Raw genomic sequence first — 27,204 nt, 5'->3', positions numbered from 1 at the left:
ATTTAATGAGAATAAAGTCATAATTTGAGGAGAGTAAAATCTTAATTTTTTCAGAATAAAGTCTTAGTTTTAGGAGAATTAATTCTTTTAGTAGAATAAAGTCATAATTTAAGAAGAATAAAGTCATAATTTAAGAAGAATAAAGTCATAAATTAAGAAGAATAAAGTCAGAATTTAAGAAGAATAAAGTCAGAATTTAAGGAGAATAAAGTCATAATTTGAGGAGATTAAGATCTTAATTTCAGCAGAATAAAGTCTTAGTTTTAGTAGAATAAATTCTTTTAGTAGAATAAAGTCATAATTTAAGAAGAATAAAGTGATAATTTAAGAAGAATAAAATCTTAATTTTAGCAGAACAAGTCTTAATTTAAGGAGAATAAAGTCTTATTTTAAGGAGAATAAAGTCCTGATTAAAGGAGAATAAAGTCATTATTTAAGGAGAATAAAGTCATAATTTGAGGAGATTTAAATCTTAATTTTAGCAGAATAAAGTTTTAGTTTGAGGGAGAATAGAGTCTTAATTTAAGGAGAATAAAGATTAAATTTACGGGAGATAAACTTCTAATTTTAGCAGAAGAAAGTTTTCATTTTACAAGAATAAAGTCTCAATTTTAGGAGAATAAAGATTTAATTTAGGGAGATTAAGGTCTTAAATTTAGGAGAATTAAATCATAATTTAAAGAGAGTAAAGTTTTCATTTTAGCAAAATAAAATCTTACTTTCAGGAGATTTATTTCTTGTTTTTAGAAAAATAAAGTCATTATTTAATGAGAAAAAAAGTCATAATTTGAGGAGAGTAAAATCTTAATTTTAGCAGAATAAAGTCTTAGTTTAAGGAGAATTAATTCTTTTAGTAGAATAAAGTCATAATTTAAGAAGAATAAAATCTTAATTTTAGCAGAATAAGTCTTTATTTAAGGAGAATAAGGTCTTATTTTAAGGAGAATAAAGTCCTGATTTAAGGAGAATAAAGTCATAATTAGGAGAAAATAAAATCTTAATTTTAGAAGAGTAAAGTCCGTCAGGCGTCTGTTTGGCTGATGTTCCTCATAATAAAACACAGATAGTCTAACCATGCACACAGATGTATGAATGTTCTCAGTCATACAGGTCAGTGTGGTTCAAAGATTGATTTTGTTAGAGAACAGCAAGGTTCAGATTCTGAACAGAGAAGAGCTTTGATTTGAAGGAGGTGTGAAGGAAGACATCTCAACCATCTCCTTACAGAGGTGGTGACCTAAGACATCACTTATCTCCAACATATGATGCTGTTTTGAATTCTCTGGGGGTCACATGACCCCATTTAAGTTTCCTAAAAGTCAAGCAGAAGGGCCGACCCACGGCAGGACGAACAGCGTCAGGTTACAAAGAGGTTATCTGAGGACAGAGATGTCCACATACCTCAAGTGTGTCAGGAATCACCAAAGGAACTTCAGTGTCTCACCTGCTACATTCAATGAGGGTGACTTTGAGTCGGCCTTCCACCAGCCTGCTGTCCTGGACTGACAGGTCCAGATCACACGCCGGACCCAGCGGAGGCTGCACTTGGAACGGAAAGAAGGGCTTATATCTGGAGACAGAGACACAGGGGACACAGAGTCACATTAAAGTCAGAATTCACACTTTGATTTTTACAGTACACAGAGAAATCATCCTTTAAAACAACTGAGGAGTGCAACCACACTCATGAACCTCTGTGTACAAAAAACATGACCTTGAGCTCATCAGATGTGTAAAACCTGTTTTGAAAGGTATGAGAGCACAGGATGTAATGCTTCAGTTCAGGTTTGATTGTTTGTGAAGAATGACCCGGTATTCACACTCACACTGAGACTTAGCCCCACAGTGACTACCTGTGCTGGGTGTGGTGTGTGTGGTGCAGAGCTGGGTTCAGGTGCAGCAGGCCTGAGTGTTGTTGTAAAAACAAGACGTCTGAGAGAACACATCAGCCCTTTGCTCCCGTGCCCTGAGGCTGCTGCTGCTGCTGCTGCTCTCACTCTGTTGAAAACATCATCTGTATCCTGATCAAGCTGAATCCCTCTGAGCGGTCATATGGGTACTGTGCATGTGTGTGACACATTTTTCACCCTGAACTCATCAGGACTTATTCTGCCAGCTCTCCAGTAAAATGTGCAGAAGAAGGAAGAAGCTGAGGTGAGCTGATGTGTGAACGCTGCAGGTACGAGTCAGGAGAATTCACAGAGTGATGAGGTAAACAAGGGAAGCTTCTCTGCTTTAAACTTGAACGCTCACCTCTGTTGTCTGTATTATTATTCTACAGTGTTTGACTCTGAGAAGTGGAAAACTGTCCTGTGGTCTGATGAAAATCTGACATTCTTTTTGGAAATCATGGACGCTGTGTCCTCCACTCTAAAGTGGCAGAGGGACCACCAGGCTTGTTATCAGCTCACAGTTCAAAGCCAGCGTCCCTGATGGTATGGGGATCATAAGAGTCCATGTCATGGGGAGCTTCCACATCTGTGAAGGCTCCATTAATGCTGAACTATATCTACAGGTTTAGGAGCAACATATGCTGCCATCCAGACAATGACGTCTTCAGGAAGACCTTACAGATTTCAGCAACACAACGCCAAACCACATGCACGTATTACAACAGCATGGCTCTGTAGTAGAAGAGTCCAGATGCTGAAGTGGCTTGCCTGCAGTCCTGACTTGTCCCCCATTGAAAACATAAAATACGACAAAGGAGACCCTGAACTGTTAAGCAGCTGAAGTCCTCTATCAGGCAAGAATGGGACAACATTTCACTTTAAAGGTGACATATCACGCTTTTTTCATCAATATATATTGGTCTAAGAGGTCCCCAAAACATGTCTTTAAAGTTTATGCTCAAAAAAACACTTTGAAATCAGATTTTGGTCTGCCTGAAAAACCCTCTTCTTCAGTCCTCCTCAGAACACTCTGTTTTCTCTCTGACCACGCCCCCTCAGGAAGTGGATGTGCCTCGGCTGTCCAGCACGTTGATCTAATGTTTACATGTTGGCTGAATATACACGGCTGCTCAGAGATCAGGTTACTTCAACCCTCTGAATCTGATCCAGAATCTGATCCTGACGGAGAGGCGCCTGCAGCAGGACCTTTCTGAACCATTGGTCACAGATTGAGTGTTTCTTGTTGTTTTATTTATCAGTATGTCGACGTGTGTCTTGGTACACAGCTACAGCTATGAACATGTAGCTATGTGGCTATGCTAACTAGCACTAGCACTTATCCATGATAAATAAAAATCATCCACTAGATCTTCAAATCTGCAGACTTGGGGAGTAAAACCGACCTCTGTGTTTATTAAGACAGCCTACAACTAGCATGCCTCCCTCCTAAGCTCCTTGTTAGCACACATTTGTGCAGAAAATGAAAAACGGAGGAGGAGTTGAGTTGTATTTTATACAGTCTGTGGGCTGAACAAGCTCCGAGCTCTGACTCCGTGACAGACCGGATATTGTTGTTACGTAACAAAAACACTGAAGTCTGAAACGGCTCGTTTCACACACATTTACAGAAAGGTGGAGAAATCAGAACAGGGGCAGAATGGATTTATTTCATTCTCGGGGGGTTTGTAGACATGCCAGGGACACATATTTCAGGTAAAGAACCATTAAAAAGTCAATTTTGCATGATATGTCACCTTTAAAGTCCAGAACCTGGTCTCCTGGGTTAACCAATGTTTACAGAGTGTTGCTCAAAGAAGAGCTGATGAACAGGAAACATGCTTTAAAATAAATGTAAAACAAGCACAACAATAACTTATTTCTGTTTCAACATTTGATATGTTGTCTTTGCACTATTTTCAACTAAACGCAGGTTTTAAACAGTTTGCAAACCATCAAGTCGGTTTAATTAACATTTATATTTTTATCTTGAACCCTGATAAAACAAAACTCATGATGTTTAAAAATTCAAAGATAAAGCCAGTAAACCTGCCTTCCATTACTATGTCTCAGGGTGATGTGATTGAGCCTGTATCTTCTTATAAATACCTAAGATTCGTAATGGATGACTCACTGTCTTTTAAGCTTCACATTTGACAGCTCATACAGAAGTTAAAACTGAGGTTTGGTTTCTATTTCAGAAATCAGTCATGTTTTTCTTTTGCTGCAAAGAAAAAACTTGTTGCTGCTAATTTAATGCCTCTGATTGATTATGGTGATGTTTTATATACACTACCAGTCTAAAGTTCGGACACACCTTCTCATTCAATGGTTTCTATTTATTTTAATTATTTCCAACATTGTAGATTAATACTGAAGACATCAAAACTATGAAATAATCTGGTTTTACCATAATCTGGATTACAACAGTAGTCAAATAGGACTATCCATTGTGTACTAACCCTACCTCTGAACAACACAACTGATGGTCTCAAACACATTAAGAAGGCAAGTCATTCTACAAATGAACTCTTGACAAGGCTCATGTTAATTCGAAACCATTCCAGGAGACCACTTCATGAAGCAGACTGAGAGAATACCAAGAGTGTGCAAAGCTGTCATGAAGGAAAAAGGGGGCTACTTTACAGAATCTAAAATATAAAACAGATTCTGCTTTGTTTAACACTTTTTGGTTCATTCAATAATTCCATATATGTTCTTTCATAGTTTTGATGTCTTCAGTATTAATCTACAGTGTTTACAATAATAGCTGGGCACCATGTATCTGTTAGCAAAAAGGCTTGACAGAAGTTAGGTTGAGTTCATCATTTCCAATATGGCACCCACTGATGATCAGCTTCAAAACAGCGCTCAGGAACAGATGGGTGACGTCAAAAGATACTAGGTCCATTTTCTACACAGTCTATGGTCCCAAGCAGCAAACGTTAAGTACCGATAGCAGTAAAGTCTAACTGCTCCCCCCTGTGGATAGATAAAACACTGCAGGGCTGTAGATACCTGAGAGACTGGGGCTGTTTCCGAAACGGCCTGCTACATACTACTTACTAATGTAGTAGACAGTAGGTATTGCCTACAACATACTGCGTTTGAATTTAGTCTGTAGTATGACTGTTCTGTTCGATCTGTCATGCAGCATGCTGAGCCAGACTTTGCTGAATTTCCGGTTTCGGAAAGCGGAAGTAAACAACGGTGAAGCCAATAAATAAAAAGCTTATTTAGCATCCATTTATGATTTAAAAAGTTAGGAAGTAGTTTATATGTAATTTGATAACTTTCACAGCACCCAAAAACAGATTTCCTCCTGTCAACAAATGAGGAAAAAGAAAAAGCAGAACGAGCGCTGTGCATTATGGGAAACAGTACACGAGGCAGACTGGTCCGATGCATACTGAGATATTTTCCCGAATCAGTAGACATCCGGGGAGTTTTGGCATACTGCAGATTTTGCTCTTGTTCACATACTACTTACTACATACTGAATTTTGGACATATCAGTACGTACTGCTAGTATAGTAGGCGATTTCGGAAACAGCCTGCGTCTGTTCAAGGTTAAAGTGGACCAGCAGGGAAGGTGCGCACTTTTTGTTGGCCTGATGTTCAGAAGAACTCCAGCCTCCCTGAAACACAGAGCTGCAGTGTCGTCACTTTCTACCCGACCGGCCAGCTTCTATTGAATAGTTTGCAATCAATAGAGCTGGAGTCATTCCCCTGAGCAGTCACTTTCCACTCTCGTAAAGACAGATCCCTACCTGACTGAGGGGCTGCGAGCAGAAACAGGACATCTGTGACGTAGTAGACGTAGTTATCTGATGTAACAGTGAGTAAGAGGTGAAAAGTAAATTGCACAGCAGCTAATGTCGGTTTTTTAACTTCTCCTCGACTCGGATCACCAGGAAATTACAGTTGTGCTGTATTACAATCCTCATCATCTCTCGCTTCTGGGCCATCAGCCAAAACAACAGCTAAACTACAGAGACAGTCCGATCAATGCACACTTCTCCTCCTGTATCGCTCACACACACAGACGCAGAGCTTAAAGGGGACTGGACTCCTCTGAAACCACCCGCTGTCGGACTATCTGCCTGTACATGACAGAGGGACAGAGGTTAAAGAGAGGGACGGCACAGATCAGCAGAGTAAATATGGAACAAAACGGCTCGCACTGTGTGTGTGTGTGTGTGTGTGTGTGTGTGTGTGTGTGTGTGTGTGTGTGTGTGTGTGTGTGTGTGTGTGTGTGTGTGTGTGTGAGTGAGGGTACATGTGCGGAGAGCTGGGCCCGTATGCATGTCAAGTCATTAACGATGAAAACAGGCCGTTAGTACTCATGGTGAAAAAAAAAGATCAGCGGTCTGCATGATCCAGGTTAACACCCCAACAAAGCATTACATTTAATGGAGGTAGACCCCACCATTACAGGTGCTAACGGCAGGATTACTACACCTGTTAGGCTGTTTAAAGGATGGAGGACATCGTGCTTATGTGTTACCGTTTAAGACCAAATATGCAAAGACATTATTTTATGTTGTAGGTCTTCTACTGTGTGCTCAGAAACACCACACGTATTTACCCAGTTCAAGATCTGAAGCCAAACTTTCCCTTTCTCCTTGTTTGTTCTCTTTGAGGATTGACTTGCTGATAACAGCTGTTTGTTCATTCTAGATTCTTCTAATAAAATGTCCATTTCTTCTTGATCTTCTCTCAGTCACACCAGTACCGCTTGCCATGTGTATTGTTGTTTATGCGTAGTGGGCATGCACAGTTTGAATTTGTTGGATAGGGGTTTTCCAGGAGGTTCCCTGGACATATGACGTTTTGCACCAGCCTTGCTTTCATGGCGCAATTAGTTAATTGGCCAATTATTTGCAGTCGTGCATGCGGCTAACGCTGGTGTTTTTATTCTTATCATTATCTCTCATGGTCAACAGAGGCACACATTTTTACTTCAGCTACCTATCAGGGCTTCTTTAGGTAAAGGATCAATAACATCATTACACAGCGGTGTGAAGTACTAGACTCTACAACAGTTCATAACCATGTGTTAATTCTCAGTAGTAGACTGTTGTTGTGAGGAACAGATTGTTGTTATGGAACAAATGTTCAATAAAAAGTTGATATATTTAAACCGGTAGTTACACCCCCCAACCACTGGAAATGGAGGGGATGCTAACGAGCCTTAACCCTTAAAGACCTAGACCATTTTGGGGGGCGCCAGACTCTCCTGTATTTATCTTGTTTTTCTAACCTATTGAAGCACTCAGCATCAAGTGCCATACATCATTTTATTCAGGAGAACCTTATCTTTCACTGTGCTGCATTTAAAGTACCAGTTTTACTTTAGTTTTGTCTGATAATGGATGAAAATACTGAAGTTTTTTAAAAATCGTCTGGAAATTTAGGTCATTTTTTACTGTGAACTCAGACAAAACATCAGGAAGTTTTGTTTTGTTTTGTTAGAAAGTTGTACTTAGGTGTTTTAGACTTCCAAATACATTTTTGTCACTATCAAACCTTTACTGAGCAAGTTACATAAATTTATTATAGTATTTTCTAAGGCGTTTTTTAGTGGAAAAAGCAGGTTTATTCTTCTGTTTGATTTACTGACCCTGTGGATGTGTGTAAAAAAGGTCTTAGAGTAAGTAGAGATGTTATTATATCATAAATTAGGACACAGAGGTAAAAGTGACTTTTCAGATTTACATTTTGATCATGAACACATGCAAACATGGTCACAAATAGTGGAAACTGTCCATAAATGAATTGAAATACACTTAGTGCAAATAATCAAATTGCAAATTATTTTCACTGTGAACAAAATGAGAGATGTAAACTATTTGGTAAAAATGAGCAAAAAGTGCAGATGATCTTCACCAATTATACACATAAATTACAGAAACATATATACTATATATGTCCTGGAAAGGATCGATGCAGCTGCTGCACTCCTCCTCTCTGCCCCAGCTGTGTCTGCGTCAGAATCAGATGACTCCTCGGCAAAATCGCCAAGCTGATCATTTGATAAAATTAGACACAGTGCCTCTTCTGTTGTGTACCTTTGTGTTGTCATTTTAATTTTGTGTTGAGTTCAAATAACGTGCAAATCTGTTTGATTTTGCTGTCCGGTTTTGTATATGGATTCTCCGTCTTGTTTTCCGCTCTTTACATTCAAATTTCCCCCAAAAAACACGTTTATTGGTGGAGTAGATGGTTGCCATGGTGAAACACATCCTGGACATTTACATTTTGAACCAATCGATACACAGGGGTGGGACTAAGCATCTACACCAATTGCCAATTGGCTCAGAGGAAGAGACTACGTAGGTTTCCCTGACGAATCAATGCTGCTAAATTTGATGGCGTCATCACGGTCACCACGCAGCCGCTGGATATGCAAATGAGACAAATGTGGTATCGATGGAAAGCTGAGAATGTCCGCTGTAACTGAGTTTTTAAAGCTTGTTGATAGAATCAGCGGTTCAAAAGTTATTAAACATTTAAGAATAAGAGCTATTTGTGGCCGCCGGCGGCCGTCTCGGTCTTTGAGGGTTAAACGCCAGTTGCCAGCCAACATTAGACAGAAGAAGTAGAACAGCCAATCATGGCGTAAGGTGAGAGGTAGGCGGGGCTTAAAGACGTTCAGACACTGAAGAAAACTCAAAACCTACCAGCTCAAAGCAGTCGTTAGTTTGACTACACTGGCTCAGCATTAACTTTTAACAATATCGCCCAGCTCTAACTGTTATCACATCCACATAGAGCTGGGCGATATTGAAAAAGATGTTATCACGATAAAATATTTCATATCAGTCAATATATCAATAATTATCCCGATAAATATCAAATCATGATTTCATTTTAATGTAAAGTCAGATTTTTGCTCCTGAGTGAAAGTTGAAGAAACCAGACAGTTTGTTAGTTTGTATCTGGATTTAGTTTCTGATCAGCTTCTTGAATCCATCATTTCTGACAGTGCTAACAGGAAGCAGGTCTTTAATGTAAGATGAGATTTTTGTGAAGTTTTAGTCAAATAATATTCTGTGTATCAGTTTACAGAGTATTGTTTTTGAGTTGTGCACTCCCCTTTGAGATTACTAAGGGTTACAGGCAGAGGGATGTTGTTTCCCACAGTGCAGTGAATGCATCACGGTTATTCAGTGTTCAGTTGTCCTACGGGTAGACCGCGAGCAAAAAGTTGTCTCCGTGCTCTTCCTTTACCCACATCCTGAAAGTATAGGGACGACTTCATCACACTTCATGTCAAATCACTCCACAGAAAATAGTCCATCACATTCCCTCTGCCTGTTGACACTGTGGTAGAAACGTCAGTGTGCTCTCAGGCTGGTCTTGAGAGTGGGGAAATAATGACAGTTAGCGGGCACAGATGTGAGAGCAGCCTGAGGAGCTGCTGGACCTCAAACCATCTCTGAGAGGGAAAAGTGGAGCAACATCCTGTCCTGCAGTCCAGAGCTGGAGAGAGCATCTCTGAGCTGCTGATCCCTAAAGGTGTGTTCACAGGTGTGTCCTGCTCACCCTGTGGGGAGTGTACAGTCATGGCCAAAAGTTTTGAGAATGACACAACTATTCATTTTCACAAAGTCTGCTGTTTCAGTTTTTATAATGGCAATTTGCATATACTCCAGAATGTTATGAGGAGTGAACAGCTCAACTGCAATTAATAGCAAAGTCCCTCTTTGCCTTGAAAATGAACTTTATCACCAAAAACACATTTCCACTGCATTTCAGCCCTGCCACAAAAGGACCAGCTAACATCATTTCAATGACACACAGGTGTCACACACATTAACACAGGTGTGGGTGTTGATGAGGACAAGGCTGGCGATCAATATGTCATGATTGAGTGACTGGACACTTTAAAAGGAAGATGGTGCATGACACCATTGTTCCTCATCTGTTAGCCATGGTTACCTGCAAGGAAACACGTGCAGCCATCATTGCATTGCACAAAAAGGGCCTAACAGGGAAGTTTATAGCAGCGAGTAAGATTGCACCTCAGTCAACCGTCTATCCAATTATCAAGAACTTCAAGGAGAGAGGTTCAATTGTTGCCAAACAGGCTCCAGGGCGCCCAAGAAAGTCCAGCAAGCGCCAGGACCGTCTCCTGAAGGTGTTGCAGCTGTGGGATCGGGCCAGCACCAGTGCAGAGCTTGCTCAGGAATGGCAGCAGGCAGATGTGAGTGCATCTGCACGCACAGTGAGGCAAAGACTTTTGGAGGAAGGTCTGGTGTCAAGGAGGGCAGCAAAGAAGCCACTTCTCTCCAGTAAAAACATCAGGGACAGACTGATATTCTGCGGAGGGTACAGGGACTGGACTGCTGAGGACTGGGGTAAAGTCATTTTCTCTGATGAATCCCCTTTCCCATTGTTTGGGGCATCTGGAGGAAGGCTTGTTCGGAGAAGACGAGGTGAGCGCTACCATCAGTCCTGTCTCTTGCCAACAGTGAAGCATCCTGAGACCATTCATGTGTGGGGTTGCTTTTCGGTCAAGGGAGCGGGCTCTCTCACAATCTTGCCTAAAATCACAGCCATGAATAAAGAATGGTACCAGAACGTCCTCCGAGAGCAACTTCTCCCAACCATCCAAGGGCAGTTTGGTGATGAAGAATGCCTTTTCCAGCATGATGGAGCACCTTGCCATAAAGCAAAAGATTTTGGGCCCTTGGCCAGGAAACTCCCCAGATCTTAATCCCATTGAGAACTTGTGTTCAATCCTCAAGAGGCGAGTGGACAATCAAAAACCCACAAATTCTGACAAACTCCAAGCATTGATTATGCAAGAATGGACTGCCATCAGTCAGGATTTGGTCCAGAAGTTGATTGACAGCATGCCAGGGAGAATTGCAGAGGTCTTGAAAAAGAAGGGTCAACACTGCAAATATTGACTTATTGCATGAATTCTGTTTAATTCTCAATAAAAGCTTTTGATACTTATGAAATGCTTCTAATTGTATTTCATTATACCATAGAAACATCTGACAAAAACACCTAAAAACCCTGAAGCAGCAGACTTTGTGAAAATGTTATATTTGTGTCATTCTCAAAACTTTTGGCCATGACTGTACTTCACATCACCTGCTCACTGTACTGATCTCTCCTTTATCGTGAATACACTGAAACCTTTTTCTCTCCAGTGAGCCGGCTTTCATTACCTCCCTGTACAGTCCCATATAAGGTGAAGGAGCTGTCAGACGCAGGTTGGTGTTTTTGCTGAGCACTCAGCTGCAGTCAGACCTCGAGGGAAACTGAAGCTCACAACTGAGAGAAAGAAGTGAGTATTAGAGAATGAACGTTTGCTCTATATGGAAACACAATAAAGAAAAGCACATCAAAGTGATTTCACTACCTAACGGCTTTGTTGAAGTGGGACAGCCTTGGATCAAAAGTGCTTTGACTGAGTGTATGGTAAAAAGATGAAGATTACGGCCTCCATGGTACAACAAATATACTGTGATGTGTGATCTAAAGAGCTCAGAGAGCTTACTGCACAATCACACTCTGAGGAGTGGTACACGGGGCTGACATAAGGCTGTCAGTGTTCAGTTACAGCATGAATGGATGTTAGATATTAGAGAGGTTTCACTGTGATGCAGCTTTTGGATGTGGACTAGACCAAAACAGGAAGCTGGAATGATGACTGTGGCAGAGTGAAAGCCTCACAGATTTGGCTTGAACGCTCGTGTTCCCCCATAGCTGGAGCGGTGACACTACACGGGTGCTGTAATGCTTGGATTACCTTGAGTGGGCTGCGGTCCCAGCCCTCCCCTCCCTCCACGGAACTACCATCTGTGCCACTCAGCAAATCCCAAGGTCCAGCCTTCATTCTCTGAGGCTTCTCTTCATTACATCATCTAATCACACACACACACACACACACACACACACACACACACACACACACACACACACACACACACACAAACACACACACACACACACACACACACACACACACACACACACACACACACACACACACTCACACACTCACACACACACACACACACACACACACATACACTCGCTCTGCATGATCGTGGGAGATACACACTCACACGCATGTTTCGTGTTCATCTGTTTGCTGCAGTCTCCCACACAGCTCAGAGGACTGGAGTCTGAGGCAGTAAATATGTGTTTAACGCTCACACTTACAGTCCGACAGCCTCACAGATCCTTTAACGAGGCATTTAAACATACCTCACGTCAGCCTTTCTCCAGCACCTTTGATCTCTACAGTAAACAGTAAATCCCGTCAGCTCTCCACGCTCCTGCTGTGGTATCGAATGTCTGTAATAAAACAACGCCAGATAATGATATTTGACTTTGGCAGCTCAAAACTCGTGGTTTTAACCGCAGTATCAAATTACATTTCCTGTAGTGTTTCATAATCAGAGGCATCCCTCCTCATCTGAAATACAGAGGGCCTCCACTTACTTCAGGAATCAGGGCTGAGTATCGGCAAGGACCTCATATCATAATACGTAGACTTCACTATGATATGAGAAACAACAAAATCAATACTTGTTTCAATACCAGGAGTTTATAAAGGTTAACTCCTGAGCTCCAGAAACTGGGACTGTCCATGTTATTTCATTTGAACGGGACTTCAAAACAACATAGTGATCATCAGTGTGCTCTCTGTCAGTCTTCAGACACAAATGGAACCCAAATGGAACTTGTGCATTTTCAAATGTGTGTATTTATCATCCTGTGACAGAGAGCAGAGCAAAGACACACAGCATGGATGGAAAAAACTTGTTGCTGCTAATTTCATGCCTCTGACTGATTATGGTGATGTTTTATACACACTACCATCAAAAGTTTGGACACACCTTCTCATTCAATGTTTTTTATTTATTTTAATTATTTTCAACATTGTAGATTAATACTGAAGACATCCAAACTATGAAATAATCTGGTTTTGCCTTAATCTGGATTACAACAGTAGTCAAACAGTAGACCAAAACTTCCTTCAACTCAACAGCTCCTAAACTGAAGCCCTTATAGTTGGCACCCCCCACCTGATCCGGTTACCTCCAATCACCACCATATCCTTTACAGGACACAACATTCCCCTCTCATCCATAGCCACAAACCTGGGTGTTAAAATTGACCCTCACCTTTGAGGCCCACATCAAAAACATCTGTAAAACCTTTCTATCACTTCAGAAACATCTCTAAACTCCGCCCCTCACTCTCTCTCCCCGATGCAGAAAAACTGGCCCATGCCTTCGTCTCTTCCAGGCTCGATTACTGTAACTTCCTAGTCATCAGGATTCCTGGCAAAAGCCTCCAAAGGCTGCAGTTCATCCAGAACTGCGCAGCCAGGATCCTGATGAGAGTGCGTAAACATGAACACATCACATCCATCCTGTAATCACTCCACTGGCTCCTGGTTTCAATCAGGATCAAATTCAAAATCTCTGCACACATCAGTGCATCCATGGAAACGCCCCCACATACCTGAAAGAACTACTAAACCCACAACACCAACCGCCTCCACTGCCCTCGAACCAGGCTATGGGAGACCGGGCCTTTTACTCTGCTGCCCCGCAACTGTGGAATGTCCTCCCTCCTGAGAGCACCACAAACCAAAGACTCCTTCAAAAAGGAACTGAAAACCTTTCTGTTTACCTCCTTTTTATTTCCCTAGTTTTAATCCCTACTTTTTAATCTGCCCTCCCCTGCTGCTTTTTACTTGTTTTATTTAACTACACTGTTTTTAACAAGTGTCTGCTGCATTTTACTGTTTTTAACCCTGTTTTTATTCTTGCTGCAATTTTTATGTCCTGTAGCACTTTGAGATTTGTTCAGAATGTAAAGTGCGTAATAAATAAAATGTATCATTATAATTATTATAATTATTATAATTATTATTACAGTGGGCAGTATCAAAAGCAGCTGCTTAAAAACAAATGTAGCTCCGTTTTGCACTGTGGACAAGTTTATTAGTTCTTTGAAGTGTTTAAACCAAAAACAAAAAACTCGACCACAGCTCTCTGGTTTTAGCGTCCTTGCACTGGCTCCCTGTATGTTTTAGAATTAATTTAAGATATTACTGATTACTTTTAAAGTTCTTTATAGACTTTCTCTATGCTATATAGCAGCAGACCTATTAGTACCTTACGCGCAGATGAGAGCATTGAGAACCTTGGACAGAGGTTTATTGTGCAATTACAAAAATGAAAAGGAAAGGGGACAGGGTGTTCACAGTGAGGGGTCCAACACTCTGGAACCATCTGCCCGAGGAGATCAGGTCTGCTGAGTCAGGGATCTCTTCTAAATCTCTTCTGAAAACAGACTTTTACCGTAGAGCCTTTCCTGATTTTATCTGAATTTAATTTAAATTTTAACCGTTTTAAGAAATATATTTTAAAAGAATTGTGCTCCCTTAGTGTTCTTTTAGGGGAATTTATCCTTTTTAAAATGTTTTATTTCTTTACCATGACTTGTGTGATTTTAAAAACTGCCTGTTTTATTTTGCTGCCCATGTGAAGTACTCTGTAACTTGTTTTTTGAAAAGTGCTCTACAAATAAATTATTATTATTTATTATTATAAAGTGTAACCATCGTAACAAAAGAACAACGTCTTCTATTTTGTCTCACTGCTTTGTTTTAATTATAGCGACACTAGCTCTCTTCATTCCCCCTCAGTGACACTTGACAAACATTACTCAGACTTGCAACGTCAAGCGTGGAGGTCTTTGGGATTTCAGGAAGTTAAGAAAAAGAAAAGGACATCTTAATCTATTTGATGAGTCTCTGAGAGGAGCTGAAGGTCCATCTATTATCATGAAAACTAATATCACAATACTTGCACAGCCCGAAGAATCTATTTAACTTTTTATACAATTTTAAATGATGCATGTGAATCACAATGAGTTAGCTGAGCAGGTTATGGATTGAGTTTAAGCTTTGGTATAAAACATTAGAGCAGAGTGAGAGCTGATGAGTGTTTCTTAATTTATTTACTTCATTATAAATGACTCTTTTCTCTGATCTACTAACCACCTCAGGTCTCCTTAACCTCAAAGTACTGCCTTCAAGTCTTGTTTTGTCTGACAGTCCAAAACCCCAATAATCAGATTAATCTGTATGAAAGTAATCTGTAATTGAAGCTAAAGCGGCTAATCCCACGAGAAAGGAAAAAGTCAAAACCCTGACTGAGAAGTTGGAACAAGGGGAGTTTGTGTTTGAAAGTAACTTACAGGATTAATCTGATTATTTACGATTATAAAAAATAATAAATCCCTCTGAAAACACTTTAAAAAAAAAAGTTAATCCTAGGAGTTTCCAAAGCTGGGGGAAGTAGAGAAAACAATCCTAAACCCTACAATCAGAAACATACACACACACTCACACACACTCACACACACGCTGCCTCCTGGCTGTGTTACACACTCTGAAGTCTGCACCGAGGTCAAACACTGTCATTAAAGGTACAGACTGAACCTTTAGCTCTGTGATGACCAGAGGGGGCGCTACCATTTAAAGACACTAATATGTCTCTTAATCAAAACAATGAAAGTGGTGTTTGATGACAGTGTGAAGCAGTGTGGGATCATGGGAGTTGTTATCTTCATAGTTAAACCACAAATCATTTCCAATCAAGTCTGACCTCAGACAGAATTCATGGTCACAGGTTGGCTAAGGACTTTATTTCAGTCCTGTTTCAGAGCACAGATGGACTGTCACATGAAATCACATCATGGTTTTATGTGTTTGAACTCAAACCTGTCTGAAGTGTCATTCTGTTGACATTATTGATCAATAAGAGCCTGTCAGATAAACCAGCATTAGTTGTTTTACTAATGGTGTCTTTAGCCTCTTTTCACACATGCACCCCTGACATTCCCGGACATTTTTATGAGCTCTGCCCTGAATTTTTCCAAAGTAGTCTGTTCACACACATCCCTCACAAGCTGCAACCTCCGGCCGCGAAAATTGAAGCCAATGCGGAAGTGCTAAAAACTGCAGTTCTTCGAGTGTCCACTTGAGGCTGGCTCTGGAAGTACCAGAACCCGACTACCACCCATTCAAAGAAGCCGATATTTACAGCAGAAATAAACATGTTTACAGCCTGGTACAAAAGACGAGTGTAGTCTGGATAGCTCATTTCTCGATCGGCACACACTGTACTGGGGGTGAATTTTTTCATAACACTGCAATTTCAAAGATATTGAGATTACTAGTCTTCCAATGAGAGGCACAGCTGACTTGATTGACAGGCGGGAACACTGTAGCTGTTAGCAAGGAGGCTCAAAGCCCCTCTTTACCTCACACTAACTCCACAGAAGATATATTGAGTTCAACGTTTCCAATATGGCTGCCGCCGATGATCGGCGTCAAAACAGCGCTTCAGAAACAGATGGGTGATGTCACGGATACTGCGTCCATTATTTATACAGTCTATGGTCCCTCACAGTGTGGAGTTGTCCAGCTGGTCAGAGGAGGGGATGGGAAGGTCTCCATAAGCAGGACGAGTTCATGAGCATGCTGTGAAAGCAGGAGTGTAATGTTTACAACATGACTGTGGACGAAGAAACAGAGACCTACTCCATGATGAGCCTTTTGGAATTTGTATCAATGCTTGATGAGAACAGGAATGTGAACTTGGATGTTTTTATTAATTGTGTCACTCTTCAGGGTTCACTCCACTCAGAATATTTGCTGCAGGTCACCCTCACGCGGGACTTCCACCAGATCTGCGTCCAGTCCATCTCTGATCCGCTGCAGTCCGGCTCTGTGCTCTCTAGTCCGTCAACACCCAACGGTTGCGTTTCAGAACGCAGCACAGAGCAGGACCTCCGGACAGCTGGAGTCATGTGACCGAGGTTTTCCCACGTTAATCACTGAATCAAGGATTCTCCTCCTCCTCTCCTCATCCATGTTGTCTTTCTGGTCCTCTGAAAACCTCTGACCTGTTGACTCCAGGCCTGGCTCCGCTCATCATGACTTTGGTTTGTTGTTGTAGTTAAGTGAAATACGATCTGGTGATAACACAGAGTGTTTTATTCTGAAAATTAACCGGATGTTTTCATTTTGTTTTGGTGAAACCTGACTTCCTGTCCCGCTCCATCTGCTCTGTTGAGATTGATGCGTCATGCTCCAGCATCCGGCAGAAATGGAAGTCTTGAGTATCTGATCTGGAGGACTCCGACCTGCTGGATCAGAGACGCAGCCGCAACGGAGTGGATCCAGTGGAAGTTAACAGAATAGAAACTGACTAGAATAGAAACCTATCAGATCCGGTGCTGTGACGGATCAGAGACAGACCGGAGACGGACCTAGTGGAATTTGGCCATCACTCGTTGCAGACATTTCACCTGGAATCAGTCCAGGTAAAGTCAGGGTATACACTCCTGCTGTTTGCTTACACACACTCAGCCCACCCTGAACATTTCAGCAGGTTTTCTGTACTTTGTTCAGCAGAGTGAGCGTGGGTTACTCTCAGCACTGTCTGCAGCACGTGAACCAAAGAGACACAGTGGTTCTGATTGTTCTGGTAGAACAGGAAGTCATCACATGAATCTGCCTCCTCTGTAAATGGTATTTATATTTAACTGAAGAGTCCCTTAATGCTCTATTCTGACAAGGTTTCTGGATACTTGTGTACATCAACAGAATATTTAGCATAGAGCTGGACATCTTTGTAACTTTTCATGCGTGTTAAACCTTCAGCTATCAGTTCCAGGTGCTTAAACTGCAGCTCTGCAAGGTCAGCATGAAGTCAACCACACCACTCTACTGTTTTTCTGCTGCTCCGTCACTAACAACACAATCCTGTGATTTTAACAAGAAGCTGAGAAGTCAAACCTTCTGGCCGTGCGGGCGTGTATTAATAGAAGTTTGCGTTTCATATCTGCAGAGCTGTTCTCGACCTCTGCATACGATGATAAAATCCCAGCCAGGGAAACTCTGCCAAGCTTTCAGTGGAAGACTGCAAGGTGACTTGGACAAAGAGAGGGTGAGATGGAGGGAGAGAGAGAAAGGCTGCACACTGCGCTGTGATAACTGAGAGGAAATAACATAATGAGCCAGTCTTTCCCCTGGTGACTGAGGGCGGGACTCGCTCCACTCAGGCTCAGACTCCAGTCAGAATACTCATTTGTCCTGTTGCCATGCTGCTGGGTGAGAAGGCCTCCACTGTTCCCCCGAGGACAGCTGGGACTGGAGTAAGTTTTGTGTGAAATGAGACATGCTGAGTTATAAGATGCCTCAGTTCTGTGTCACTCTGCCCGGCACAACGCGAGCATTGTCTCAGAGCGGTGAGAGGATGTGGGCTATCTGAGAGCTGCAGAGTTTTATCTCTTCAAACTGTTTGCATTTGATAAGCAGACGCACAATAAGGACCTAAAAGTGCAAGTCACCATGTTGTTTTGCTTTCTCCCTCAAAACACACTTCCCTTTTTCCCTCACTCCATTTCTCTCACTTCTTCAAACTGGTTTCACATCCACACTTCACCTAAGTTCATGCCTCGTGAGAGCGTCTCTTTCTCTGTATGTGGTCAGTCCTCACTCTCCTGCAGAGGAATGCTCGGCCATCAGAGAGAGGATCAGTTATTGTCTGGGGGGACCGGGTTCAGACACTCAGACTGGAGCAGTTTTCATTTTGCTCCTCAGAGTTTCAGAGCGAGCAGTGAGAAACCAGCAACAGGAAGCAGGAGGAGAAAAGATGAAATATGATAGCTCTATTCATAAAATCAAACACTACACATCTCTGTCCACATGGAGGATGTTACTGTATAATATCACGTTAATGCAGCTCTCACAGCTAAGCTCTTTGTTCATGTTGGGTAGTGATGTGAGGACATGATGAAGGGCTGTGATTGGCAGGGGACAGAATGAAGGAAAATATGCACAAATCAAAACTGCACAAACAAATGACCAGCATGTTACGTTCAAGTGTCACAATATCTGCATCCTAAAGCTGGATTTATACGTCTGTGCTGAATCTACGACGTGAGTTAGGGTCTCACTGTAGCCGACCTACGAAGCCTGACGTGCACCTCCTAAAATATGAAACTCACAAAACATGACGTCTCCTCTCCCTCCTTCTTTGCAATCACCTCAGTTAACGTGCATCAGCTCCAACGCCAACATAATACACTCTGCATCAGTCACCATCATGTGCACAACAAGCAGAGAATGTAGCAGAACAACAAACTGGTGATATGACAGAGATAGAAATCTCGGGGAACCCTTGGTCTAGTGGACTAACACAGGACACTGTCCATCTCTGATCCCCTGCGGTCCGGCTCCATGCTCTCTAGTCCGTCAACACCCATCGGTTGTGTTTTCGGAACGCAGCATGGATCAGGACCGACAGACAGCTGGAGTCATGTGACCAAGGTTTTACCGCTGTAATCACTGAATCAAGGATTCTCCTCCTCCTCTCCTCATCCATGTTGTCTTTCTGGTCCTCTGAAAACCTCTGACCTGTTGACTCCAGGCCTGGCTCCGCTCATCATGACTTTGGTTTGTTGTTGTAGTTAAGTGAAATACGATCTGGTGATAACACAGAGTGTTTTATTCTGAAAATTAACCGGATGTTTTCATTTTGTTTTGGTGAAACCTGACTTCCTGTCCCGCTCCATCTGTTCTGTTGAGATTGATGCGTCGTCCTCCGGCATCCGGGAGAAATGGAAGTCTTGTGTATCTGATCTGGAGGACTCCGACCTGCTGGATCAGAGACGCAGCCAGAACGCAACGGAGCGGATCCAGTGGAAGTTAACACATTGACTAGAATAGAAACCTATCAGTTCCGGTGCTGTGACGGATCGGAGACGGCCTGGGGACGGATCTAGTGGAATTTGGCCGTCACTCGTTGCAGACATTTCATCTGGAATCAGTCCAGGTATACATTCCTGCAGTTTGCACACTGGTGACACACAGAGTGTCTCTGATCTGTCACAGCAACAGATGTGATAGGTTTCTATTCTAGTCAATGTGTTAACTTCCACTGGATCCACTCTGTTGCGTTCTGGCTATGTCTCTGATCCGGCAGGTCGGAGTCCTCTGGTTCAGATATGCAAGACTTGTACTTTTCCCAGATGCCGGAGCACGACGCATCAATCTCAACAGAGCAGATGGAGCGGGACAGGAAGTCAGGTTTCACCAAAACAAAATGAAAACATCCGGTTAATTTTCAGAATAAAACACTCTGTGTTATCACCAGATCGTATTTCACTTAACTACAACAACAAACCAAAGTCATGATGAGCGGAGCCAGGCCTGGAGTCAACAGGTCAGCTGTCGGCGATCCTGCTCCGTGTTGGGTTCTGTTGACGGACCATAGAGCACGGAGCCGGACTCAGATCTGGTGGAAGTCCCATGTCAGATTACATATTTTTTGTGGCTGCTACTGTTTTCACTTTCTAGTTTAAAGCACTGACATTTGAGCCACAGGGTTACTAATGCTAAGTTATGCATGCATTTGTGTTCTGTCGCAAATTAGGCTGAGTTTATGAGAGCTCGGGGTGAGATAATCTGCTCATCAGATCAGCTCTGATGAGATTGTTGAGATCAGGAAGGAGACTTCTCTGATAGAAGATCAAACTGAAGAAAAACAACACCACGTTAAATGTGCCAGAGCAGTCCTCCTCCAAACTCAGACTGAGAGTGTGAGAGGAACACCAATGAGGCGAGCCAACACAAAGCCTGTGGCCTTAAAGAGCTACAGGGACCCTGCAGCTATAATGGGAGTAGGAGTGCGTATAGCAACTGTTGCCCTGGTGCTTTCTGTGGCGGCGGCAGCATTGTGGTTGGAAGGTGAAGAAAAGAGCTTCTGTCTCTAAAGTTTCACATGACGTCCCGACACGTCTGCAGGGAGGCATGTGGGAGACGGTCTGTGCAGAACTACATGATCAACTGTTTCTGAGTTCATCGCTCTGAACGCAGTCAGGTGGAAGTCAAACACTCACAGAGGCATGCCTTCAAAGAGCCGGAGTGTAGTCTGGTCACAGTTAGAGGGACTTCGGAGGTCACATGCTGAGTAGAACTGAGAGCAGCTGGGTACGATGCCGAGAGAGTCCAGGTGTCAGACTGAGCTGGATGACGGCAGGCTGCTCATCACTCCATCAGGCTGCAGACAGTCCACACACACTGGTGTGTGAGGTGATGTGTGTGAGGTGATGTGTGTGTGACGTAACCTTCTTAAGGTAATGGATAAATGACAGGGAGGTTACTTTCCACTCAGGTGCTGCGTTTCTTCCATCAGATGTAGTCCGGTCCCTTTAATCCAAGTCTTATTAGTGTGATGTGGACTCTGTGTGTTTTCATGTGAAGCTCTCAGTGCATGAACTTTCCTCTTTGTGATGCACGCTGCTGTCCTTCTCTACACGATAACACAAACCTAATGTATGGATGTCTCCACTTTAACCCTTTATTATCATATCACTCCCTTTATGAACACTTTGCATGAAGCCCTGTGGATTTTGTCACCACGCAGACATGCACATTTATGATTCATGCGACAAAAACCAAAGTGTTTTTTATATTTAAAAAGAGGAGCAGCTGTAAGTAGGAGTGAGGGAGTCTGAATCCTCTGACTCACAGAGAGGAAGATTTCACTTTTGTTCAGGGGGACTTCTTTGTGTCACAAAAACAAAAGTGTGTCAGTGTGGTGGGACACATAGAGCTGGACGATATTCCAAAAGATGTTATCACGATAACATTCTTCATATCAGTCAATATCAATAACTATCACGATAAATATAAAGTCATTTTTTATTTAAATCTAAAGTCAGATTTTTGCTCCTGAGTGAAAGTTGAAGAAACCAGACAGTTTGTTAGTTTGAATCTGGATTTAGTTTTCTGATGAACTTCTTGAATCCATCATTTTTGACGGGGCTAACAGGAAGCAGGTCTTTAGTGTAAGATGAGAACCTTTACCTGAAAGAATATTTAATGAAGTGTATTAAGTTAATATTTAACACAGAGTCAGCACACTGTTGGACTAACGACTCTGCTTTGAGATGGTGGGTTTTGAGTTTTCTTCTGTGTCTAAACGTCTTTAAGCCCCGCCTACCTCTCACCCTACGACATGATTGGCTGTTCTACTTCTTCTGTCTAATGTTGGCTGGCAACTGGCGTTTAAGGCTCATTAGTGCCGCCTCCATTTCCAGTGGTTGGGGGGTAGGGATGTGCAATTCAAACCAAAATACTATTCAATAATCAGTGGCATCTATTTACGATTATTCGATTAATCACTCCCAAACACACACACACACACGCACACACACACACACACAGAACTGTCCCATTAACAGCCCATTTGTGTGGCGGTCATGTTAACCAGCAGCAGGACGAGGTGCTGCTAGTATCGTGCACGGACAGCGTCTGTCTCCATCTTTATGTCTGTGTTTCTGTGACACAGCGTGGTGTGTGTGTTTACATTTTACAGTCATGCTCAGTCTCTGGAAATACGTGTGTAGTAGTGTGAGATTCAGAAACGGAGAAAATTGCCGCGACTGTCGCTTATGTTTTTTTCTTCTTTTGCTATTAAATGTAGTTAGCATTCTTCTTCTTCTGAAGCTCTGTAGACACCGTCTGGAGGGAATACTGTATTACAACCAGGCACCGGCAAAAACAATGAAAAGTTGTACTTTTAAAATGAGAAAATATTCAAAGTAACTCTTTGATTTTTACTAAGTAAACGAATATTCAAAAATCATTGCCCATCCCTATTAGGGGGTGTAATCAAAGGTTTAAATATGCTGATTTGTTATTGAACATTTGTCATATTTAGATTGAGAAAAATTATATCTCAATAATTATCATTATCGAATTATCGCCCAGCTCTAGGTACGCACAGGTACCACACTGTCCACGTCTGTGCTGTACTGAGACATGTGCTGTGTTATCATCACACACCAGTGGACAGTTAAAGGACAGGTGTATGATAGAAATGCTTGAATATAACTGTCCTGCTTTGTTTCAGAGGGGGATCTGGTTGTAAAGTAATCCCTGAATGCTGACTTGGTCCACTTTAAGTGCTTGTTTCGCCCTCGACCAGCTGAGACTGTTGTGTAGTATCCTCTGTCTGACAGCATTAAGGTAAAGAACTCTCCAGAAAACACCTTGAAGGAGGGTTATCTCATTGTTTTCTACCTGCTTCTCTCCAGATCTCACAGTAAACCGACTCACAGTTTAAGGTTCCTCTGCAGGAGTCCCGCCCGTGACGGTTTTAGACACTCAGCACCAAAACAAAGCTCTTTCTGTGGATGTTCTTTGATTTGTCCCTGAGGACGAAGAAGTTGCCGTTACAGCGTGAGTTCATACCCAAAGTGTTTTTGTGTTATCATCACTTTAACCCAGAATGTGTGAGAGCAGACTTCCCCTGCATGTTGATGAGACGATATCAGCTCACGACAACCAAACATGACGCTCTGGTGACAGCTCGGAGAACAATGAAAGTCAGAAATGCTTCAAAATGACTTTAACTTCTTAAATATGAAGCAGGAAGGACTTCTTTAAAGTCTGACCCCAGCCCTGCCTCTGGTTTTAACACAGGCGTCTGACTTTGGTTGACATATCAGTGAATTAAAAGGTGCGTGTCACTGTTCCAGAGGGATGAACTCACAGTGGTGACCTCTGCTAAGCTCCTTTTCCTCATATTATCAGCTGTTTGAAACGCTTTCATTTTCACATGAATATAATAACACAGTGGAATCGGACCACAGAGAGGTCACTGCCTGTTTATGCTTCTGATTATCAGTGTTGTTCTTGAACTCACATGAAAGTTTCTGCATATTTAGAGACCATAGTCCACTTTGAGGCTGTGCATCCTCTCATTGCACAGTTCATGACTCCTGTGATGGAGGATGTGTTCAGATATCTTCTCTTTGGATTGGATGGTATGCAGTTTGTCTGGTTGCAGTATGTGTGTGTGTGTGTGTGTGTGTGTGTGTGTGTGTGTGTGTGTGTGTGTGTGTGTGTGTGTGTGTGTGTGTGTGTGTGTGTGTGTGTGTGTGTGTGTGAAGGAGTTTGGGAGGAGTTCAGCACACAGTAGTTGTTGTTGTTGTAAACATGGAGCTCTTACCTGATCTTGTAGTTGGGTAAGGTGTGTTTCTTCTTGATGACCCTCTTCAGCTGGTTCACTATGATGGAGGTGAGCTGGGGCAGAGGCCTTCCTTCAAACTGGGACTTGGCCTCAAAATCCACCAGCGGGTCCTCGAGGAAGGAGAAGGACCAATGGGAGAAGGGCATGCGCGTGAACTGCAGCCGGAGCCTCCCCACGACGCGCCTCATCTTCACGAACAGGTAGGCAGACTTCCCAAAGACCAGCTCCACGTCGATGGCGAGGTGGACGCCGCCATTGTACTCTAGGTCCACCTCAAAGTTGAGTTCCTCGGGCATGCCCTCCTCGTTCATGTGCACCGGCTTCATAAGTTTGACGGTTTTGAAGACCGGCAGAGAATGACCCAGGGAGATGTCCCTGAGACTGAGTCCCTCCAGGAGCCGACCTGCGGTCTTGGTCTGCAGCAGCTCCTCAAACTCCACCTTGATCTTCTTGGTGAGCCAGTGCCTCACTAAGGGGGTGTCTCTGAGCTCCCTGAATAAGAACAGGAAGATAGCATTGAGGAAATTGCAGGTTTCAGGTCTGGCCGGCTCCCCGGTCTCGCTGTGGGGAGGCGGTGTGGGTTGTGGTTTGGGGCTCACAGGGACGTCCTGGGGCCGGGTCGAGGCGGCCTCTTGCTGCTTGGATGCAGCAGATGCTGAGCTGTCCTGCTGCTGCTGGCCTGGCTCGGCATGTTGGGTATTAAAGTAATCCTTCAGTGCGTTATCAGGCACTACTTTGACATACTGCACCGTCCTGCCTGCGGGTTCAGGGCTCCTCCGGTAGACCAGCAGGAACTGGAGCAGCAGCGTCACGAGCGCTCCGGAGAAGGCTGAGATCAATATTAAATAAATCATCTCGCTTTCTGCCTCAACGTGCTCTCATAATCTCAGATTAATCCGTGTGAACAAAACAAGTTCCACCTGGTCGCTCTCAAAGCTGCCATATCATCTGCTTCTTCCCTGAGCTTCAGGCTCTCCACCTGATTGGACAAAAGGCTTACGTCCGTGTGCGTGATGACGTAAACAGAAAGTGCATCTCTAGATGCGTTCAAGGTATGTCGGATTTTCTACCTGCCCACAAGTAAAACCAGTTTGCATTGACCTTTGGGTGTAGTGTTGAGCAGGATCTTCTCTCCGTTTACTCCAACAGACCTCCTCTGGACGTGAGCGGCCCTTCAGTCTGTTCAACGTAACATCCCAGTCACTACCAGAGTGTCTCTGATGTCTTCCCGTTAAAATAAAAACAGAATACCATGCTTAAGATGAAGAGATTTTCCTTAACAATGTGCAATCCTTGATCTCTAGTGCAACAAACATGTGCAATATTGTAATTTATTCTATAACATATTTTATTATTATATTCATCCACTAAAATGTGCACTCTGTCTTAGGCTAATTAATGTATTTATGTCTTAAAAGTACTGTATACCTTTCTTTGTAAAGATAGTATTTTAAATTGTATTCTTATTTATAATTTGTAAGGATAGTTTTTAGGTTTGTATATTAATGGTCCTTACTGTCTTGTTGTTCAGTGCCAGTGTTCCAATCACCATGTCAAATTCCTTGTGTGTGCAAGCTCACTTGGCAATAAAGAGTTCTTGATTCTTTATAAGAGTTATTTGCACGACTTGCATATGTTTCATTCCAAACAGCATATGCATGCACCCTCTTTATACTGGCATTAAAGCTGCTGTTTGTAGGAATGGTGTAAAAAACTGTAATTTTTTTCTGGGTTTGGAGAAAATGTCATAATACCCATCAGTACTCATCAGTAAGTGAAGTAATTTGAGATTTTGCCGAAATCTGTGTGTTTTCCAATGCCTGTTCAAGCATCGTTATTATTCCCCTCGTTCCCGTTATCACGGACCAATCAGAGCTACTCCCGACCCTCTGTCCTGTTTGGTCGAGTGCCAGCCCCACTACATCGCCCTGACAGGCTGGGAAGCCACTACTTCCTCATAGAATGAACACAACAATCTTTTGTGGGCGTGGTTATGACAGCAGAGAGAGGAGGGGTAGTGTTGACATTCGAAAACTCTCTCCGAACTGATGTTTATATCAAGACTACCAACAGCAGCTTTGAGTCCTTCTATGATACATCTTAATCACAAAGGATAATTAAAACAGACGCTCTGCTCTGCATGGACATTTAACCTTTCTCTAATTTCAGGTCAAGTCAAACTTTATTGTCATTCATCTGCATAGCTTGTATACAGCTGAACAAAATTGCGTTTCTCACATGGCAGGTACAAAGCAGTGCAAATGCAAATAATAACGGACAACAAAGACAGAATATAAAAACAAGACGAAACAACAACATGAGGACAGACTAGAAAAGGGCTTACTATGTGAGTTAAACCAAACTAAGTATGGATAATGGAGTGAGTAGATACATAGATAAAACAGTAAGTGAGCTAACTTAAAGTAACAAATGTCTTCTTGTGAATCCTTTATCTAGGTGTGTCATTGTTCTCTTTATGTCTTATTCACTTGGTCGGCAGCAGGCCAAACCCATTGGACCCAGTTCAGATCTTGTGTCTTGTATCTTAATATAGCCTACCTGTGTCACCTCACACCCTGTGTGGGCCAAACGACACCTCTGATCCTTGGTCTGTCGCACACTGCATGCTGAAGTCTGTACTGCAGTAAACTCAAAGGAAAACTACCTGACTTTACAATTTGAGTGTGTTCAATTATCATGAGGTAATATACAAATAATAAAAGAACTGAAATACTGAAAAGCTTTTTTTGACATTATTAGTATTGTTTTATTCCACTTTATCAAAAATGACACACAGCGAGAGAGAGGAGGATGACATGCACCAAAAACTGCCTGGACCAGGAATCCTACAACCAGTTCAACAAGGACTCCATGGACTGAGCTGAACCAGTCCCATGGAAAGCTCTTTGAGATTAAGATGTATACATAGAGTTATGACAGGTGTCTCTCAGGTAGCAAAGTTAGGCACCAGAGCAGCTGTGTCCTATTCTTCAGCTTGGTAGGTGCAAAAGAAAAACAAAATAATTAAATGTCTTAAATGTATTATTATTATTATTATTAAATGTATTATTATTATTATTATTATTATTATTATTATTATTATTTTATTTTTATTTTGTAATCATATTTATCATAATTATTATTATAACTGTTTTTATTATTATTATTATTATTATTATTATTATTATTATTATTATTACTTGTATTATTTGTATTAT

General features: G+C 42.3%; 1 protein-coding gene across 1 annotated transcript in view; it reads right to left on the bottom strand.

The window, feature by feature from the left end:
• The window catches only part of pdzd8 (PDZ domain containing 8), a 70,151-nt gene extending 45,135 nt beyond the window's left edge, over nt 1–25,016 (bottom strand). Inside the window, exons 1-2 of the mRNA XM_034681818.1 lie at nt 23,966–25,016; nt 1,445–1,570 (exon numbers count right to left, since the gene is read on the bottom strand). Coding sequence (XP_034537709.1) covers nt 1,445–1,570; nt 23,966–24,840 — 1,001 coding nt within the window. The 5' untranslated portion in view covers nt 24,841–25,016. The remainder of the gene's footprint in view (nt 1–1,444; nt 1,571–23,965) is intronic.
• Nucleotides 25,017–27,204: the final 2,188 nt, after the last annotated feature.

The sequence above is a fragment of the Notolabrus celidotus genome, chromosome 4 (genome assembly GCF_009762535.1).
Source record: "Notolabrus celidotus isolate fNotCel1 chromosome 4, fNotCel1.pri, whole genome shotgun sequence".
NCBI classification, from domain to species: Eukaryota; Metazoa; Chordata; class Actinopteri; order Labriformes; family Labridae; genus Notolabrus; species Notolabrus celidotus.
This window is presented reverse-complemented; position numbering and strand designations above follow the sequence as displayed.